General features: G+C 31.8%; 3 protein-coding genes across 3 annotated transcripts; 2 read left to right on the forward strand and 1 right to left on the reverse strand.

The window, feature by feature from the left end:
• Positions 1-994: 994 nt before the first annotated feature.
• Positions 995-3,711, forward strand: LOC11440815 (U-box domain-containing protein 17). The gene has a single exon (XM_003593774.4). The coding sequence runs from the start codon at positions 1,316-1,318 to the stop codon at positions 3,476-3,478; it is 2,163 nt and encodes a 720-aa protein (XP_003593822.2). The 5' UTR covers positions 995-1,315; the 3' UTR covers positions 3,479-3,711.
• A 7,364-nt stretch (positions 3,712-11,075) lies between these two features.
• Positions 11,076-12,146, forward strand: LOC11440816 (transcription repressor OFP5). Its single transcript, XM_003593776.2, has one exon. It carries the CDS (start codon positions 11,076-11,078, stop codon positions 12,144-12,146), a length of 1,071 nt encoding a protein of 356 aa, XP_003593824.2.
• Positions 12,147-17,395: 5,249 nt separating this feature from the next.
• LOC11439776 (heat stress transcription factor A-4a) lies at positions 17,396-19,694 on the reverse strand. The gene is made up of 2 exons (XM_003593761.4): positions 19,136-19,694; positions 17,396-18,524 (listed from the first exon to the last, which is right to left on the reverse strand). Exons 1-2 carry the CDS (start codon positions 19,355-19,357, stop codon positions 17,595-17,597), a joined length of 1,152 nt encoding a protein of 383 aa, XP_003593809.2. The 5' UTR covers positions 19,358-19,694; the 3' UTR covers positions 17,396-17,594.
• Between the last annotated feature and the right edge of the window lie 1,524 nt (positions 19,695-21,218).

Raw genomic sequence — 21,218 nt, forward strand, 5'->3', positions numbered from 1 at the left:
CAAACAATAAATAAAATACAAAGAAATATTTATTTTCTATAAATTTTAGAAATATACGAGACAAATATTTATCATTGTTAAGTATCTAAACACACATGATTAAGTATCTAAACACACATGATAAATGTTTCACCATTGATACATAAAATAATACGGGATATATATTTATCATTTTCTATGAATTTTATTTATTAATAAATATAAATTTAAGTAGGTTCATAAGATGAATTATCCTCTTAATTTTCAAAGGATTTTCTTATAAAATGATTGTCAAGGGTTCTTCCTTCGAAAATGCTATTAAAAAATACAGTTTTTTTTTAATGTTGATGTCCCAATTTTAAATTAAAGCAACTTAACCTAAGCAATAAAAAGTTCCAAACGGCAACAAATCTAACCATCCCTATTTTCATTCCTTGTGGGGAAAAAGAAATGTGACACACACACACACATATCAAGAAACTGCAAACAGTATGGACTTTAGGTAAATCTGATATCATAACCAAGAAAAGCAAACTAATAGGACATCAAAGAGGTATCCCCCACTTCCTTTCAGAAGCAAAGTCAATGCCAATACAACCCTACACAATACCACCAAATTTCCCATTTAAACCTCACTCCAAACAACACTACCAATAACCTCAAACTATACCAATAATACCATAAATGTAATTTCCAACTAAAGCCTACCCATCTTTATATTTTTAGAGGGTTGACAAGGTGTACCCATCTTTAATCTACTACTCCTCTTTTTCCCCTTATCTTACAACAAAGCAAAGAAAAAACCTAAAAAGATAAAAACCAAAAAAATGAATGGACTAGAATCTACATAACCAATTCGTCAAACTTAGGAAAAGTCATTGTCACAAGTCTGCATTATTTTTTTTTTTCCACGTTACACTTAAATTAAATAACTTATTAAAATTTATAAGAATACAAAAAAGTCTTTGGAAATTCAGTCCTAATTTTTTTATTTATTATATTTTTCTTATCATACGCGGATTCAGCCGAAATTTTTTCTTCTCAATCTTAATCTTTTTTCCATCTTTATCTATTTGTTCTTCTTAACCCTTTCAAATATTCAAACATAACTGTTTCATAGTCTTTCTTACCTGTTTCCTATGTTATTCTTTGCAAAAATTTCCCACAAAAGAAATTTCCGCAGATCTGTCGGAAAATTTGCCAAGATTGTTCCTTTTTACCATAAAAGTGTTTAGTTTCCATAATTATCATCTGGGTTTTCAAGATTTTTTTTCTTTTAAGAGTGGAATTTCAAAAGGGGTTTCAGAAACCCTAGAATTTTCATTTTGTGATTGAAATGGCTTCAGGGGCAATTTTCTCATCGCTGCGGCGGCGAAGATCACCAACGTTGGAAGCTTTTCTCGCTCCGGTTGATTTAAGTGACGTTGCTTTGGTTCAAACCCTTGTAACGGTTGTGAATGAGCTTGTGTGTTGTTTTTCAAAGCGTTCATTTTTCTTTCAGAGGAAAAATACACGTTCTTTAATTAGAAAAGTTGAGGTTTTTCAGGTTCTGTTGGAGTATTTGAATGATTCTGGTTCGGGTTCAGGTTCGGTTCTTCCGGCTACTGGGTTGCTTTGTCTGAAAGAGCTTTATTTGTTGCTGTATAGGTCAAAGATTCTGCTTGATTATTGCGCGCAATCGAGTAAGTTGTGGCTTTTGCTTCAAAATCATTCGATTTCGGGTCATTTTCATGATTTGAATCAAGAGATTTCGACACTTTTGGATGTTTTTCCTGTTAAGGATGTTTGTTTGAGTAAGGATGTTAGGGAACAGATTGAGCTTTTGTTGAAGCAATCAAGGAGGGCTAAGCTTTTTATTGATATGGAGGATGATGCTCTTAGGGTTCGTTTCTTTGAGTTTCTTGATCAGTTTGAGAATGGGAGGATTCCTGATTCGGAAGAATTGCGAAGTTTTTATGTTGATAAGTTGCAGATTATGGATGCTGCTTGTTGTAGAACTGAAATTGAGGCTTTGGAGGAGCAGATTGTTAACCATGAGGGTGATATTGAGCCTACAGTTTCTGTGCTTAAAGGGTTGGTGGCCATGACGCGGTATTGTAGGTTTTTGATATTTGGATTTGAGGAAGATGAGCTTGATATGGAAAATGGAAGTCAGAAGAAGATCAAGAAGGGTTTGATTACTCAAGAAATTGCTGATACATTTTTAACTGTTCCAAAAGACTTTTGTTGCCCGATATCATTGGATTTGATGAGAGATCCAGTGATTATTTCCACCGGTCAAACTTATGATAGGAGCTCCATTTCTAGGTGGATGGATGAAGGGCATACAACTTGCCCAAAGACAGGTCAAACGCTTGCTCACACTCGTCTTGTCCCGAATCGTGCCTTGAGGAATTTGATTGTGCAGTGGTGTAGTGCTCATGGAATTCCCCTTGAACCACCAGAGGTGATGGAAGCAATGGGTGAAGCTTTTGCATCTGCTTGTCCCACCAAAGCTGCTCTTGAAGCCAATAGAGCAACTGCAAATCTTCTCATTCAACAGCTGGCTAATGGATCACAATCTGGAAAGACTGTAGCTGCTAGGGAGATTCGATTGCTTGCGAAAACTGGCAGAGAAAATCGCGCTTTCCTTGCAGAAGCGGGGGCAATTCCTTATCTTAGGGACTTGCTTTCGTCGCCTAATTCTGTTGCTCAGGAGAACTCAGTTACTGCATTGCTCAATCTTTCCATATATGACAAGAACAAAAGCCGGATCATGGACGAGGCAAGTTGTCTTGTATCAATTGTTAATGTTTTGAGATTCGGGCATACAACAGAAGCAAGGGAAAATGCTGCTGCAACGTTGTTCAGCTTATCAGCAGTTCATGACTATAAGAAGATAATCGCGGACGAGACCGGAGCTGTTGAAGCCCTAGCAGGGCTGTTACAAGATGGGACTCCAAGAGGAAAGAAGGATGCAGTAACAGCTTTGTTCAATCTTTCCACACACACCGATAATTGTGTTAGAATGATTGAGGCAGGAGCAGTAACAGCTCTAGTTGAGGCTTTAGGGAATGAAGGAGTTGCCGAGGAAGCAGCGGGTGCCATAGCCTTGATTGTTCGACAGCCTTTCGGAGCCAAAGCATTAGTGAATCAGGAAGAGGCAGTAGCTGGATTGATAGGAATGATGCGTTGTGGAACACCGAGGGGTAAGGAGAATGCAGTCGCAGCATTGCTCGAGTTATGCCGGAGTGGAGGTTCAGCTGCAACTGAAAGGGTAGTTAAGGCACCAGCTATTGCCGGATTACTTCAAACCCTATTATTTACCGGGACAAAGCGAGCTAGACGTAAAGCCGCTTCACTTGCTAGAGTGTTTCAGAGATGTGAAAATGCATCTCTGCATTACGGTGGATTAGGTGTAGGCTATGCATTTGCTAGCAATTCAGCTCAAACTAGAGATTCAAGCTTTGCTGCAGGGGATGTTTCAGTACCAATGTCAATCTCTGTACCTGTAATATAGTGGTATAATACTTTTTCTGTATTTGTAATTGTTACGTTCACAATTTTTATTGGAAGTTTTTACAGATTCTTTAATTGAAACTTTATAAAGTCATAAAAAAATGTCACCAATACCATATGTATTCTCTTCCAAGAGATACATGAATGTTGTTGACAAGTTAGTTCATCACATGTGTAACGTTGAGTTATATCAAAGACAGAAAAGAGAATGCTCTACAAAAGAGTTTTAGACCATTTCTTGTGTCATATTTGGTTTTATGATTTTTTTCCTTTCTTGGCTACCACTGCATATTAATTTTAATGGTCCCAATTGAAAGGGTTTTCCCTAGAGTAGTAAAATCCCACTTAATGTTCACAATTGATGATTACAATGGGGCCTAACTGTGCTCATGCCATCATTTCATTTGAATGTAAACCATTCTGCTTGCATTTTTTATTTTCCTGCATTGATTAGATGGAGACTTGTGTGCTATTGGAGACATTTATGCGGGTCATGTTATTATTACATTTACCACAAATTCATAAACAATGTTGCAAATATGCACTATTCTTTCTTTAGGAAAGAATCTACAGACACTATGCTTCTTGTCTTCACGTGGCAGTCTAGTTATTTGTATCTAATTAGAACTTGTACATTGGGCTAGATATTCTGAAGTTGATATTGTATGGCCTATTACAATAGTATTTTTTTTATAATCGAGTGAATTACTATTTTGGAACTTAAAATGTAGTAATTGAATAATTTAGTTCTTCGATATAAGGACTAATTTTGTCACTTCATACATTGAGAGATCAAATTATTTGATTCCTACTATTTGAAGTACTAAAATGGCGATTCACTATTATGTTTGGTATCACAGTAGATATGTTGGAATCACGACGATCCATCCTAACTTTATAAAAGCTATAATGTGTAGCTTTTGAAAATCACGGTGAGCTATCTTGATCCTGGCATAGCCAACATAATATCGAACATAGACTAAAACATTTTTCCTCCGTCTTTAATTATAAGAAGAAAAAAGTTCAAATAGTTGATGTATTTGGTCAAAATTTTAGACAACGTATATTAACTTTTTTAAACCAAATTTGCTTATATGTTGGAAGAGGTCAACCTTTAAATAAATCTAAAGTATTTTGAGAGATTAGTTTTCACAAGTACGTGTGTACCATTTACAAAGAAAAATGGTTATTCACTTGTTTATAGGTTATAGGTATAATTCTGCCGGTTCTTTGTAGTCTCTTTTTGCATAAAGTGTGTTTGTATGAATCCCATTTGTTGTCTAATCTCTCTAATCTTTGGTCAACAAATTAGCTGGCAGTTTTTTCATTGAGTTGCTTCTTGCTGGAGATTCCCATGTGTAACATGTAAGAATACTAAATTCTTAGTTAACACACTCCACAAGTTCTCTACCAAGATGAGAATCTTCTAGACAATAAGGATAAGTTTCTTTTCTTTCTTTATGAGTTCATGTCCACGATGACATCAATGGAACATTTTTTTTTCCATCGAATAATGTTAGAACGAAGGTAGATCATAGAAATGATGTTTTTTGTGCCTAGTTTTTTGATTCATGTGTGCTAGGTAAAAGCAATTACTATGTATTTGTGTCATGAAAAGGTACAAGTATAAGGGGTATATTTATTTTTTGTAGAATTTTTTCAGCTTATTTTATGAAAGATATTGGAAAGTTATAAGATATTTCAAAGATGAGATTATTCTTGAGATAAAAGTTGAGTGGTGCAGAATAGTCATGAGACTAATCACTTATTTATTCTACGGTTAATTAAGTTTTTGGTCCCTATAAATATTTGCAGTTTTATTTTTAATCCTTATAAAAATAAATCATACTTTTTAGTCCTTACAAAATTTTTTGTTAGTGTTTTAGTCCCTAGAAAATTTTTCGTAAACATTTTTAGTCCCTATCAAAAATTTCCATCAACATTTTTGGTCACTAAAATGTTTAAAGAAAATATCACAAGAACTAAAAAATGTGATTTTATTTTGTAGGAACTAAAAACAAAACTATAAATATTTATTGAGATTAAAAACTTAATTAACCATTTATTCTACCCGTACTTCTTCTTCTTTCACATTCCACATAATGACTTGTATGACTTATTGACCGCCGATTTGCTTCAATTACATTCTTGCCATTGGTAAACGTCAGAAAAATATTGAATTGAATTTTTAATGTGAAGTGAAGAATGTGGTGTTTAACAATTTGTTAGTATCTGTAAAAAACGATTTGTTTGTTGGTATCATGGTATGTATTTGACTCGTTAAAGTGATTAATTTTACTATAATGAGAAAATCAAGAATTAATAATACTGTTGATCTGTTGTTAATCACAATTGATATTATTTTTTAAATTCTAACGTGAGTTGTTCACAAATTTCAGAGCATAAGACAAAAATCATCCGAAAAAGAGCGTACAACTTTGTTTGGAAGTCACAAGTGAAAAGAATGGAGAGTTTTGGAGGCACAAGAGTTGAAGAGAAATGAAGACTTTTTTTTTATAAAAGTTAGTTTTTCTTGATTTGAGAGTATTGATAAACAGGTGAAAATGATTCAACAATTTATTTAAAATCCTCTAAAATCTTCTCTTAATATGTTTTTAAATTCTACCATATTGAAGTGTTTTAGTCCAATGAAACAAAAATAAAATTTCCATGCAAGATGAGGGTTTACTCTTTCTATTTTTGTTTCTCTCCTCCCTTTATCCTGAAAGTCTTCACCTCCCTTCCATTTCCATTTTTTTGGGTGAATCTTCCATTTCAATTTTTATGTGCAAAAATTTGAATTCCTTATATTTTACGTTAAATTATTTAAACGAATAAGAAAATTGTTAGAAATTTGTGATTTCAAATTCTCTCTTTCTAGACATTCAAAGCAACTGAAATAGGGGTTCCATTCCTTGAAATTCCATGTGGTCCAAACAATGTGTTATGGACATAGTCAGTCACGGTAGCTTGATTCCACTATCTATTTTGTCGTTAATGATGGAGTCACTGTTGATTGCAGTGTTCCAAATTATTGACACTTTAGCTCCATAAACCTCTCTTGAAAGGAAACTTGAGGGTTTTAATAACACACATACATGTCTCTTTGATTATTATTGTTGTATCATTCCAAGCTTGATTTTCTTGATATGAAATATTTGGCACGGGTGAGGTAAGGTGGGGCATGTCTTTTCCCATCATAGTGTTTAATATTCAAGATTAAATTAATTGGATGCTAAAGTAAGTGGAGGCACAAAGGACACATTTTAAAAACAATTGGAGATTTTGCTAGACTCATACTTAAAGACATGAAGGTGGTTGAGCTTGAGTGATAAGCCACATTTGGAGTAAAAAGGTTGCTAATGATGACAATATCACTTAATGAAAATAGAATTTTACTCTTCACCCAGCACATTTCGCTCGCATCCTGCAACCATGCCCAAAATACCCCTGCGTTAGTTAACTAGCGCAAGTGTAAACTAGTGGACAAGTTAAGTGGTGCAAGTGTAAACTAGTGCGCACGTTACGTGGCACAAAGTGGCTACTTTTTTTTTTTAATTCTAAAATATTTTATTTACTTTATTCTAAGTTATTTGGTCACTTTATTCTAATTTATTTATGCACTTAAAATAAATTCGATTTTATACTAATTCAATTTTTATTCTAATTTATTTATTCATTAAATACAAAATTAAAAAATAAATTCAATTTTATTTATTCAATATTTATTTATTCAATACATAAGCATAAACATAAAATAAATGTGAAAATAAGTACAAATAAAAAACAAAATTAATAAATATAACTATCATTTAATTAATATGATTCAAACATTACAATATATAATACATATATTTTACCGTCTTCGGTATGTACCACTAATTCTTGGGCAAAATAGTGATCCGTTCTGTTGGGGAAAACAACATCAAGACCCCTTGAGTTAAATTTAAATTTGGTTCCTTTTATACCCCATGGTGATTCTTTTTACCCACGGTAAAAAGATTTTGGGAGTAAAAGGAAGCAAACCTAATTTTACCTCAAAGGATGATGTCTTTTTCCCCAACCTAACGGACAACTACTTCCCCCAAAAGCCACCGGTATTTACCTAAAGGAGTATAAAGACCCTAGAGACTATAGAAACAAAGAAGAAGAAGAGAAAGAGGGGGAGAGAGTTGGAGGAGAAAATGTGAGGAAAAGAGGAAGTATGTGAGGGTTTTTATAGGTGGTATAAGGTAGATAACACTTAATGAGGTCCAAAAACGTGTGAAACACTTAAAAAAAAAACGTGTAAAAACCAATCAAAAGCATTGACCACCGTCCAGAAACGTCTGTGTTTCAGTTTTTACCACCGTCCAACTTGCGCGAGTTAACTCACGCATAGGCTCAGTGGTGCGTGACTTAAGTCACGCAGAGCTTGAGAGGTACATGAGTTAAGTCACACAGCGTGACTTAACCCACGCAGGTTATATTCGAAAAACATGCACGGCGCGAGCGAAATGTGCTGGATGAAGAGCAAAATTTATGAAAATATGGGTGTGAATATGATGAACTGAATTAGTGTTTACAGTGCATAAGTCTGAAATATTATAAGGTCACTTTAAACAATTAATCCTAAAATGGTCCGTAGCCTATCATATATTTATTTTGTAGAGTCGTATTATGAAAGTCTAATATGATTTGTTAACATGTTTAAAAATAAATTTCATATGTACATATTTAAATAACTATTAATTACATATGTACATATTTAAACAACTAACAATATCTATGTTTAAATAGACTAATGAATCAATAAACCAATGAGATAAAATTCATTTTGACATTTAACATGACATTTAAAAAATTGACTATATATGACATCATATTTCAATTTTAATTTATATAATATATTTAAATATGCAAAAAAAAAAATAACGCAAACTAATAAGTTTAAATTAATCAAAATATAAAATTAAATATAAATATAAAAACAATAATAAAAATACCTGATAGGTCTATTTTTATTTTTTTAATGATTTATAGCCTAATATTTTCAGCTATACAGACTTTTAAACAATATCTTACCTGAATTTGGCGTAGGCTAAATCATCATGCCCCTATCTCGAAATTACTTTAATTGATCCCAAGCCATTAGCCCTTAGTTATCTATCATTTCATCACACCAAGATGCAGCTCAAGTGGAGCATATTGGGTCCCAGCAAGGCAGCAGTGGGTTGATTTACTTTCTTAGTATTTTGCTTATCAAAACTGCATGACTTAAGATATTTTTTTTTTGTTCTGAGTTATCTCTGTAATGTTATGGTAAAATTTTAATGAAATTGTGATTCTGCCTTAAAGAGTCCCTCTTCAGTCACCGTGATGTTTTCTTTTGATTGAAGGAGGAGTAAATCTTTAATTTAGCCTCTGTAAGTTGTAACTTGTATGATGCTGAAATTGATGTTTAAAATTAAGAAACATATTGCCAAATGAGCTGGTTCAATTTGGTTCTTCATGTGATCATGTTGGTTCGGATCAGTATATTTGACAACTTTGAAAAATGGTAATGTATTTTTGTAGCCATAGAGAAAAATTGGCAATAGGACTAGATCATTGATGATTATGATCCGATCGGGTTTTATTCACAAAAATTGTCCATTGAAAATTACGATCCGATTGGTGGAGTAATTTGAGATGATTTTTTTTTGTTAGAGGGAGGCTCCTGAAGCACAATGAGAGGAACTATGAATTACTAGTTGCCGACTTTGCTAGTACATCTGTACAAACACTCCCTTAGCGAAACGTGTGGCGAAAATATATGATACAATCTTTGTACATGAAATCTCTAATAATCTCTGGCTCATTAGCATGATGATGAAATGAAACTAAGACGTTTTCTTAGTGACAAGTTGAACCACATGCAAGGAATCCGAAAAACATATTATTTTCCTAAATTCAATCTACCAACACAGTATGATATCCACTAAAAAATAAATTTGTTGCGACAAAATATTCCACGTTATCAAGGAAGCTAAGATACTCATTTCATCCACTAATTAAGCCACTAGGATCTTGAAAATATTATCCAAACCAACCTTGAAAATAGGATAACAAGATAATTATCTTTTCATGATAATTACACATAATTTTTTTTTTTAGGAAATAAAAATCTTGACTAATATATTATTAGATCAAAGATGTATTTGGTAATTCGTAAAATTATGGGTTATTTTTATTGATGGTCAAAATTTGAAAATCAATTTGTTTACCGACTCTTGTTCCTGTATGAACACAAAGGATTTGTTCCACATAGTTGATGATGTAACTAGAGTTTAAGTGAGGTCAAGAATGTGTGATCATATATGAGAGTAAGCCTCCTATTTATAATGTATTCGAGCTCTCACCTGTCAAATGGGGGAGGCACATTTGGCCTTTGAGGATGAAAATTGCTCTTCTTGTCTTTGGTTTTGCTTATTCCATTAATTCAGCGTGAGTTAACTTATGTTGACATTTTAAGATTGGTTTAATCATTTTTTTCATTTTTTTTAACCGATATTTAAAGTGTCAGTCTGAGTTAACTAACTCACACCGAAAATGCTGTCACCTTATATTTAAAAAAATGAGCAATTTCATGAGTGAGAAGAGCAATTTTCAGATCTTGATGGTGCTTGATCCAATCATCATTTGGGCTGGGCCTTCAAGGCAGGCCCATGGCTCTTTGATCAACTAAGAAGAAACAAAAAAAAAAAAAACAACAATAAGCAAGCAAATGTTGGAATATAGATAGACATTTCTTGCTGGGAATTACACATGCTAAAATGTCTTCTAGAAACCATTGTAAAATCAAAGGAAAACCCCTATAAATTCTTTGTCCACTGTTGTCCTCTTTAATCTTTATCACTAAAGTTAATACCGAAAGAAAATTGACACAATAATTCATCTTAAGATTTCAGATTTTCAACGATGTTAATTTTGATGATTAGTCGATACATACTACTGACTTTAAACGGACCCTTACAAGTGAATGGTTCCTCAAAGTAGTCGTCATTGAGCCGGATGCCGAGTTTTAAAAAACCTAAAAAATAATCCATCTAATCTTTCAAACCAATAACATAAACTCCAACTTTCATCTCAAAGTAAACAGTATTATAATGGAAGTTAGATTGTTACAATTGCACTGGTATAGTTCATCAATTGGTTCATAATATTTCAGTTTCATTTTCTCTCATATAAGACTAAATCTATGTAAGTTAATTAAATTCAAAAAATATAATAAAGTAGTAATAAGTTGTCTAGATGTAACCAACCACTACTTTACGTGGACCTAAAAAAGGGATCATTCATTGACATTTAGTACAGAACTTTCTCTGAGTAGAAAGTAGAAACTGTAAAAAGCAAGAAAAAGTGATTAATTGGTCACAAGATTTGTGGCGGGTTTCTCTTTTAAAAAGAAAAATTTCATATCAAAGACAAAAAACAATAGGAAACCCACGTTCCTATTTAACATTTCTAACCGTCTTTCACAACTCACCGCATCACTGTTCCACTTTCTTCATACAATCTAGTAACATTTACAAAACATCATCAATTATCACATTTTAATTACAAACAACAAAATAATGATGAAGTGGGGTGCAAAAAAACCATCTTCTTCTTCTTCTTCTTCTTCTTCTTCTTCTACTTCTTCTGGTTCTTTTTCTTGGCTTTCTAAGTTGAAACATATGAGAATCAATTCAGATTCAAATCATGCAAAAATTAAGCAGAAAGAAAAGAAGATTTCTCAACCTTCATGTTTTGATATTGGTGGAAAATATGGTAACAAAAGTGGAAGAAAACAAGGTATAGTCAAGTTAAAGGAGGAGGATATTATTGGTTTAGAAGATCAAAGAAAAATGGTGAATGATAAGAAGGGTTTGATGAAGATTGATGAGTATCATGAATATGATAGAGAAAAGGAATATGAAAACATAAGGAGAAGATTTGAGAGGAAAGCACAACAGGTTTTGGAAGAACAATTGTTGAAATTAGAAAGAGAAGCAAAAGAAGTAGAAGATGTTAAATTTCAATATGAATCTCCAAGAACAATTTGTACACCAAGAACAACACATTCTTTTGCTTCTTCTAATGCAGATTCAACGAAGAATTCTTCTAGCTTAAGAAATATTCGTTTTGAGAAAAGTGAAATTGCATCGTCTCAGAAGAAAGAAAGTTATGAGAAGCATAGTTTGAAAAAACATGAAGAGTTGAAGGTAAAGACTCAAGAAAAACAAAGGAGGAAACCAAAGAAAGTTTCGAGGGTGAAAATATATTCACCAAGATTGGTTTCAAAGGTTGAAATAAGCAGAATAAAGGCATTAGAAGAAATGAGGAACAAAGCAAAACAAAAGATGAAGAAAGAAAGGGAAGAAGAAATTGTGGAGGAAATTATTAGTACTAAACCAGAATTAGATAGTTTTGCTGTGATTAAATGTTCATCAAATCCAAAGCAGGATTTTAGAGATTCAATGATTGAGATGATTGAAGAGAAACAGATTAGTAAGGCAGAAGAAATGGAAGAGTTGTTGGCATGTTATTTGACTTTGAATGCTGATGAGTATCATGATCTCATAATCAAAGTATTTAGGCAGGTATGGTTTGATATAAGTCAATATGGTTTAGGTGTTAGATCAGAAATGCAATGGGGTTTTCTATGAATGATAATTACCAATTAGATTAGTTAATTAACTGGCTTAATCAGAAATGTAAATAGTTTATTTATTGTAATTTTGCAAGTATTTGGTGTTCTTGTTATGCTTTTATTTAACTTGAAACTCTTGAGTTTCTATTTATCAACTTATTTAGCTATTTTAGTGTTGGTTTGCATAGATTTTGTCAAATTTCATGTTTCTAGCCTCTAGTTAACTACAAGCAATAATTATTTTGTGCATGCTTAGATATTTACACATGATATGTTTTATCGCTACAATCAAATCAAGATATAGCAAATATTTGACGCCATCAGCTATAAGCCAATAGCTCTGGAAATGGGGCAGGGGTGGATTTTGTCTCTCATATCTTCGTCTAATCCAACCCTACCCCACATCTATAAAAAAGGAAATTTTTTTACTAGTCAATCGGGTTTGCGTCTAAGGACGAGCATCAACATTTTTTCCATGACCCGATATCCAATATTTGAATCGAAACTTACACTTAGTTAAAGAGAATTTTTTCTAGTAAAGTCGAGACAAACTTAGACGGATATTCGATTCAACTCCTTTTGTACGCCTACTCAGCATTGAATTCAGACATAAGCTAGTATTGTTTTTTAAGCAGATTATGTAGGAAAATTTGAAACAATCATATAAAAAAAGACATGTAATTGGAATATTAGCAAACAAGAGTTAATGCACGCTCAACCATGCACATCATGTTTGGATCTATTGGGAAGATATTACGGAATAGAAGTAAAAGAAATTAAATGACTAGATTTCTATATAAATAAACTATATATTTTCAAATTAGTTAATGTGGTGTCAGGGAAAAAAGGGTACTATTTCTCCATCCTGCAGTACTGCAGCCTTAAGAAAAAAGCTTCCTGCATTTGATACTTACTGTACCTATACTACATACATTTGTATCAGCTCTGTGTGCACTAAACTGAACTCCACTTTTAGTTTGTCACATACAACGATTAAATTGTGTGGATTAGAGTTCAAAATATCCCAATTGTTACAATCAGGTCTATCTATATGTTAACCAATCGATTGTTAATATAATGAGCCAATACGATCGATGTTAACAATGTTAGAGACCTGATTGTAAAATTGAGATACTTAAAATTCAATTTGCTAAATTAAAACTTCGATTAAGATTGTGCAATCATTATATCTAAACAACTAAAACCTACATATGAAACAACATTATCATGTATGAAAAATACAATCCTAGTAAATTAGGATATAGATGTCTTATTTCTAACAGGGTCAGTTTAAAAGTAAGGTGACTCAAACACTTGCTTTAGACCCCAGATTTTGGTTGAAAATAATTAATGGTCTCACAAGAATCAAACTGTTTATATATAAAACCTTGAGAAAATATGGTACCAAAATAAAAATTTGTCAGCTCTGATTTTTCTATACACCAGTCCTTTTTTTTTTTTATTGTAAAAAAGTTGCCCCTTTTCATTTCAACAAAAATAAAAGTAAAACACTGCACTTGCTTTTAACTTATTTTTTGTGTAGCTCAGAAAAAAAAAACTTATTTTTTTTGTGTAGCATACTCTTGTTTTTTTTTTTTTTAAATGGTGATATTGAATTTAATATATGACTTGTTAATATTTATTTTTTAAAAATTATGAATTCTATGTTAATTTCTTCCGCATAAAAAACTTCATACGGTACCCATTGAATTCTATATTATTTGATGAGTATGCATATGATGCTAAATTATGTTTAAAAAGAACGACTTAATCTATGTTTGATATTATGATGGATGCGCCAGAACCACGGTGATCCACCACGATTTTTTAAAAGCTACACTTTATAGTTTCTGCAAAATCGTGATTCTAGCACACCTACACTGATACCACACATATACTTGGTGTATGTTTAGAATTGTGGTTGGAATTTCATTCTCACGGCTTGAGACATTCTTCTCGTGAAAACCAAAATGCTACAAAACACAACTTCCACATTGACGTGGTATTTCAATGTGGTTTAAGAAACAAATTAAACAAGTGCTTATATTGAATAAGTTGTTCATATTCTCACGTTGCTTGGGCTTTTAAGCTGTTGGATATATAATTGTGAATTCTGCTCTTCTCCCAATACGTTTTGCTCGCTCCCAACCAAACTTTCGAAAATATCTCACTTAACAAATAAAATGAGAATTCCAACCTAATTATTACAACTCACAAAAGCAACTACAAAGGGGAGATATACTACAACAAAACAAAACAAAAACAAAAACAAAAATAGGAATCACTACAAAAACCTAGACAAACATTGCTAGATTCTCTTAGGGATACAAGAAGTACACGTCGCCAATTTCTTTTCATGCTAGCATAAATTCTTTCATGTTAGGCATTTATGTAATAGCTACACAATGCCAAAATAACTAATTAATAATAATTGTATAAAGCCAAGTAAACAGTCTCAAGTTACAGTAGCAGTTCCAGAGTTTGGTTGCATGGAATTATAGATATAACTGTTAAAAAGTAGATAGCATTAAAATTTCCTTGTTGCAAAGCAGAGGCTTTTGTCCTTAGCTACATAATATGGCAAAACTAGTTGTTTGATACCGTACGTGTAAGAATTTCTGCCTTATGTCTATGCTATCCATTATTCAGTCATAATATGTTTTGGAACTTGAAATTCATACCTACCATTAATTAATAAATAAATACTAACATTGAAGACTTTCTCTTTAACAAAATGTGCATTCCATTTTGGCATGTTTACCATCTAACATTTTACTGCATGCATATGATGCATGGTAATCTATAGTTTGATTTTGACAATTTACCTATCATAGTAATTTTTATATTATATCTGTTCCAAACCGATCCTCATTGTTTACTTGTTATGAGAATTTCACTGTTAACCCTAATCTAATCCCAAAAAAAGTTTGGCAATTGGAAAATAAATTAGTGTGTTTGATTCTATCGTGACAAATATTAATTTTTTATTTGTCCAATAATGACGGATGAATGCAATGGTGACGGTGCGGTGCTCCGGCACGGTAGCGGTGCGGTCCTCATGATGAACGAAGTGTGTCTTCAGACACGTTAACACTTCAACGTTCAAATCAGCATAGAAAATGAGGTTGAATACTAAAACAAGTCTCAATACAAATAGTCAAAAGCATAGTCAAACTAATCACGTTAAGCACAGCATGAAAATACATAAAACTCAAACCAAAGATGTCAAACATGTAGTAGAATGTATCCACCATCGATTGAGTTCAAATTTGAAACCTTAATCATATGTTTTGAGTCACCACCATGACACCAATTTTAAAAAATTGTAATGTTTGAGGTTAAAAAAACGAAATCTTCAACTTCAAGCTAGAATCGATTCTGCAACAAAAGTATTTTTACTTGATAACATTTGGATACATCATTCCTTTCAAAAAAAAAAAATTGAATACATCAAAATCATTTTTATATATATGTCTGAAATCACAAAACTAATAGAAAACATGCATTTTATGTAAAATAATTTTTTTAAAAAATGAATGAGGAGGGTTGAATATCCCTTCTTTTCTCTTTTAACTGTTTTTGTCTTTGATAGTTGCAAGTTGCAACATTATTAGTGAGAAAGTCACCTCAGTAACTGTTTTACAGGTCACAAATCAAAGTCTTGTAGTTTCGTTAAAAAAAAAATGCAATTCTCTTACTACACAGTGAACAAAAAAACAAAAATGCAAATCCATCCCAGTTTGGAAGTATCCAAAATTGATTTATTTCTTAATTTAACAAAATATTAATTGTACTAGATATTGTTATTTTAGTCCACATTCATACCTCAGTATGTACAGTGTGTTCTTTATAAATTTGGTATGAAGTTGATTGTTTATGATAAATTAAGAAGTAGTTGTGTAATACATTACTCACAACGACAGTGACCATTTACATTGCATCTTTTATTGTGTAAAATACATTGAAATTATAGTAGATACATTCTATAATTTTGTGACATCATGGTGACCACTAAATCTTGGCTTATGTAACCTTTTGTAAAACCAATCGCGGTTGTAACTCATTAATCCACACAATAGTGTGATATAACCAACCCCAAAGCTTCGCCAACTTCCACCGAGCATAAGGGTGTAATCCATAGAATTTTAGACAGCACATAACACCCTTCCTCATCTCAAATACACATACCTATCCCTACTCTATCGAGGGATGTTGAGAATGACGCATCAATATTACATTTTAGCCTCCCCATTGCTGGTTACCGCCATCTTTGCTCTGCAGTTCTGCTAGTCTGCTGTTGCGTTATTGCTGCTACTATTATTCCTTGTACCAGCAGCGTGTGCATTTTGAAGTCTGCGCATAACGCCAATCCTCCAATAAGTGTTTCGCGCGCTCCAGAAAGCTGCTAGTTTGCTGCCAAATTCTGAGATTTCTGCTCTTCCACATCTCCAGAGGATAGTAGCGAAACTCTCAACTTGGCTGCTGTTGCCATGTTGTAACATTATAAAGATTACATCTTCCGCACTTTGATATTGCTGAACCAAAGGCTCAAGCCTGCTCCAAACTCCACTTGCGCGCCATACGTTAGCCGCTGTCAAACAATGGAAGAAAAGGTGGTAGCTGTTCTAAATTGCCTCATTACAAATCATACAAGTTAAGGGACATGTGACACCTCTACTGTATCTCGAACAAAATTATATTGACGGAGGAATCATGTGGGGTGAAAATAGACAATAATTTCAACTAATTTGTGACACCTCTATTATACTCTTTTCCTTGCTCTACAAATCAACAAAAGGAAACAATCATTTGTATCAATGTATTGATAGTTGCACATACCAAGTGATAACTACATTTCCAAATGACATATCAAAGTTTAGCCACATCCTTTGAAACTTTGCTGCAGGCCCTTGAGGGCTAGTTCTTATCTACTTCGAAAATAATTTTCTTCAGTAAGTTTTTATAGCTCAAATCTGATACTTCAAGTCTCAGTTCAATAAATCTACTAATCAAACTAACAGACATGTAAAAATATTAACTGGAGAAAACAACACTTCAAGAACAAAGTCTAAACATATACTCAAAATACTTTGTATTTCTCAATATAAAAAATATAAATCCAATAATCTATATTAGATTTCATTTTAATGCAATCCTCTCATGTCTCATGAATTCAATAATCAATGATTCTTTCCATTCTTATAAGCAAACAGTCACAATTATGCATAATCTCAAAATATATTGGTGTCTGTAGAGAAAACAAGGGACAACGAACAACTCAATTTCATTTGCAAAGGGTTCGCAGTATAACCGCATTTGCAATAACAATTTCATATCATGTAAAGTAAAAACAAAAAATGAGACTACTGAGGAGTAAAATAATTGGCTACATTCTACCATCAACCGAAACCAAGGAGTAAAATTGATTAAGAATGCCGCATCTGTTTTGGAATTGAAAGGTAATCTAGACTCTTTTGGTCTGCCAATATTGGCCAACTCGACTAGGTATGTCTTCATTTTCCGATTCGTCCTGCAAGTATTGTCCCCAAAATTCATTATTATAATCAGTAGTAACCAGGGATGTTACGACGGGTTGTTCTTTTGGTTCAACAAAATCAGGGACAACTGCAACAGTTGGGTCAACTGCAACAAGATCGGAAGCATTGATTACCGCTGGCTCAGTTGCAACCGGATTAGGAACAACGATTACATCCAGCTCAGTTGCAACGTGATTAGGAATAACAACTACATCTGTCTCAGTTGCAACTGGATCAGGAACAACTACCACTGGCATGGAGTTCATGTCGACTTCTAGTGACTTGGGCTGAACTTCGGCACCAACATCATTTGTAATCTCCTCCCAAAATGTCATTGATGAGTCGAGCAGATCCAATTGTTCCAAGTTTAATGATAGACGAGACACACCCGGGTCGTTTTCTTTGTGTATTACATGAGAAGTTCCCACATGATCTTCAGTGCTAGCTACATAACAAAAAGGATTGTTTCTCGGAATCTTCCTTTTTTGCTCCTTTTTCCCAGGTTTCTTCAGCACTTGACCAACAGAAGAGAGCACACTTTGATGTTTCTTTTCCAAAGTTTCCAAATGACCCTTCATGTACTGTGATGTTATCTCATTCATTTTCTTCACCTCTTCCTTTCTCTGAATTTCCAGAAACATTTGTTCTCTGTCGTGTTTAAGATTTTGAACATAAGCATTCAATGTCTGTCGATCGGATTCTGCTAGTGGAGCAGCAACCCCTTGGCCATCAGCATTCTGCGAAGAATGGCTATAGACTGTTTTGCGCCTTTGGATATTCTTCATAAGATGTTTTTGATTTCTTACAAAATCATCGTTTGCGTATTCCCATAGTTGTGTATCAATTTTTCTAAAGCCCTGATCAAACCAAAAACCATAAGACAATTCAAGCAATCAATAAACCTTAATGGGTGATAAAAAGCAAAAAAAAATAAAAACAGAAGATCAAAGCATTGTTTCGATGAGCAAGTTAATTAAGTGCTAATAGCATAAACACTTATATGATTTTTGTTGTTATTGTTATTGTTTTTTTTTATTAAGTTGGCAGTGATGAAAATACAGTAACAACAAAAGAACAAAGCTTGATTGGATCAACAACTTAATAAAGTGTTTATATCATAAGCTATCTCACAACAAAAATAAAATAAACCGAACAACTTATGGACATGTTATGAGTTGTTTTTCTATAAGCTCTCTCGATTAGTCTTACAAGTGCCTATAAAATACATAAGTTCAAATAAATCAATCAAAACAGACTTATATAACAATTAACAAATCCACGATGATAAGTTTTTCTAACGCCACAATCAAATCAAAAAACATAACACATTTTAAGCAATCAAAAAACTTTACCGAGATTGATGATTAAAAAAAGACAACATTAAAACAATAAAAAAAAACATTATACATTAACGAAATAACAAAACAATTTAAAAATCCATGAAATGAAGTACATTAAAGGCGCTTACATAGGTATTAAGCTGTCTGATGAAACTTGAGAAATTATTATGGTTAAAGTATCGAGACAACAAATCTTTTTCAAAATCTTCTTTATTCCAAACAATAAAACTTTTATCAGTAGCACCCCAAGAAACAATGGCATCCGTTGAAGGATCTTCAACCATATTATAAGTCTTAGTGAGAAAAGGAGGCACCTTATCGGAACTACTACCCTGAGCTTCTTCCATCATTCCCAAAATAACTCTCAAACCCAAAATTACAATTTTCAATACACAATGACTCCTCAAGACTCAAACACCCTTTATATACAAAAAGAATATTAAAAAAACCTCTAATTTTCCAAATACAAATCAATAAAAATCCTTCCTTTTTCTTGCCTTTTTTCCATTGGAGTTATGTTTTACCAATTTCATTTATTGTCAGTCAAAAGTTCCAAAAGAAAAAATTATATCTTTTTGGTCAATTTATTCATAAGCTTCCTATGCACTCCACTATCACCTTTAGATGGATTACAACCCAAAAACTGATTTTTTTTTTTTTTGCAATTCCGAAGAAAGAAGAATTGTAACCAGTATAACAAGAACACAAAAAATATTTTTCAGTTTTCTACCAAAAATTGCATAAATTTTTGTTCAATTTTTTGTCCTTATTTGCCAAAATCTCAATGGCTTTTGACCAAATTCTTGAACGTATATATCGTTGAATTGAAATTTCCATATAAAATAAAAGAGTTTTTTTTTAAAAATAAAATAATGTATTTGTAATATTTTGTTATTTAAATATACATTTTTAAACAAATAAAATAATTAAGATTCAATTTCTCAAAAAATTAGCATTAACTTTTTATGGCACAAATAGACGCTAATGTGCTTGTTTATCTATATTTTCTATTTGTATTTTGTCAATTTTAATATAATTTATTTGTTTTAATCATTTTGTAACATTGATACTGCTCAGAATAAAATGTTTTAGAAAAACGTTGACTAAAAATTCATTCCTTAACTTGTAGTTTTCTTTATGTAATGGTGGTATAGATGAGATAAGTTGATGATAATAAGCTCTTAGTCACAATTCACTCAAAAAAAAAAAAAAAAAACTCTTAGTCACAAAATTCATGCTATAACCACTACTATTAAATTTTGGGGATTAAACAAAGGTATATTGACTGAAACTGAATCATAACTAATAACACTACCCTCAAAACACATTCTAAGAGTAAATTTATTCGAGGGTATTTAGATATATAAAAATTAGGTTATGCAAAAAAAAATTGTGCATCATCTTTATTAGTAGTAAGATTTGATAGAAACAAAAAAATTTATTTAAAAAATTATAAACTTAAATTATAATTTTTAATAATATTATATTATCCCAATCAAAAATCAAAATATAAATTATACGATAAAAAAATATATTTATGAAATATTAAATGAGGTCATTTACCATTTTATAAATTATATTTTGTAAATTAATAATTATTAAATTATATTAAAAAATCAATAATATTTTATTATACAAGTCAAAATAAAAAAATATATTATCGAAAACTAAATCATAAAATTTATGAAAAATTAAACGAGGTCATTTAAAATTTATAATATTCTATTTTTTCTTTAAAATTATAAACTTTTATATATATATATATATATATATATATTATAATATTATGTTATGCAGTCAAAATATATATTATACTATAAAAAATCATAAAATTTATTAAAATTAAATGAGGTCGTCTATGCCACTAATAATGGTGATAATTTTTTCATAGCCTATTTTCAATATATATAAATTATCCTCAGACAAGTTTACTCTAAAATTCATTAATTATAATTGGTTATATTAATATGTCTTTGTACCATTAACAATTTAATGATCTTTTTTTTAATCAAATATATTGATCTTTTACCTTTCAATTTTGTTAATGATAAATTTAAATTTAAAGAATTGAAAAAACAAACTACATGTTATTTTTTCTAAACAATATATTTTAGTGAATCTTTTTCTAAATCAATTTTTTCAAAGCGTTATAGATATTATAAAATTAAATTTAGCAAACTAATTTAAATTGATATAATATAAATAAAACAT

This window comes from Medicago truncatula, chromosome 2 (genome assembly GCF_003473485.1).
Source record: "Medicago truncatula cultivar Jemalong A17 chromosome 2, MtrunA17r5.0-ANR, whole genome shotgun sequence".
In the NCBI taxonomy this organism is placed as follows: Eukaryota; Viridiplantae; Streptophyta; class Magnoliopsida; order Fabales; family Fabaceae; genus Medicago; species Medicago truncatula.

What these genes read in the sequence shown, in the direction of transcription:
- LOC11440815 (XM_003593774.4), top strand. Translation starts at nt 1,316, where the DNA reads ATGGCTTCAGGGGCAATTTTCTCATCGCTGCGGCGGCGAAGATCACCA.
- LOC11440816 (XM_003593776.2), top strand. Translation starts at nt 11,076, where the DNA reads ATGAAGTGGGGTGCAAAAAAACCATCTTCTTCTTCTTCTTCTTCTTCT.
- LOC11439776 (XM_003593761.4), bottom strand. Translation starts at nt 19,357, where the DNA reads ATGATGGAAGAAGCTCAGGGTAGTAGTTCCGATAAGGTGCCTCCTTTT. An exon ending in TCAGACAGCTTAATACCTAT is followed by an intron (nt 18,525 to 19,135) that starts GTAAGCGCCTTT and finishes TGGTTTGATCAG; the next exon opens with GGCTTTAGAAAAATTGATAC.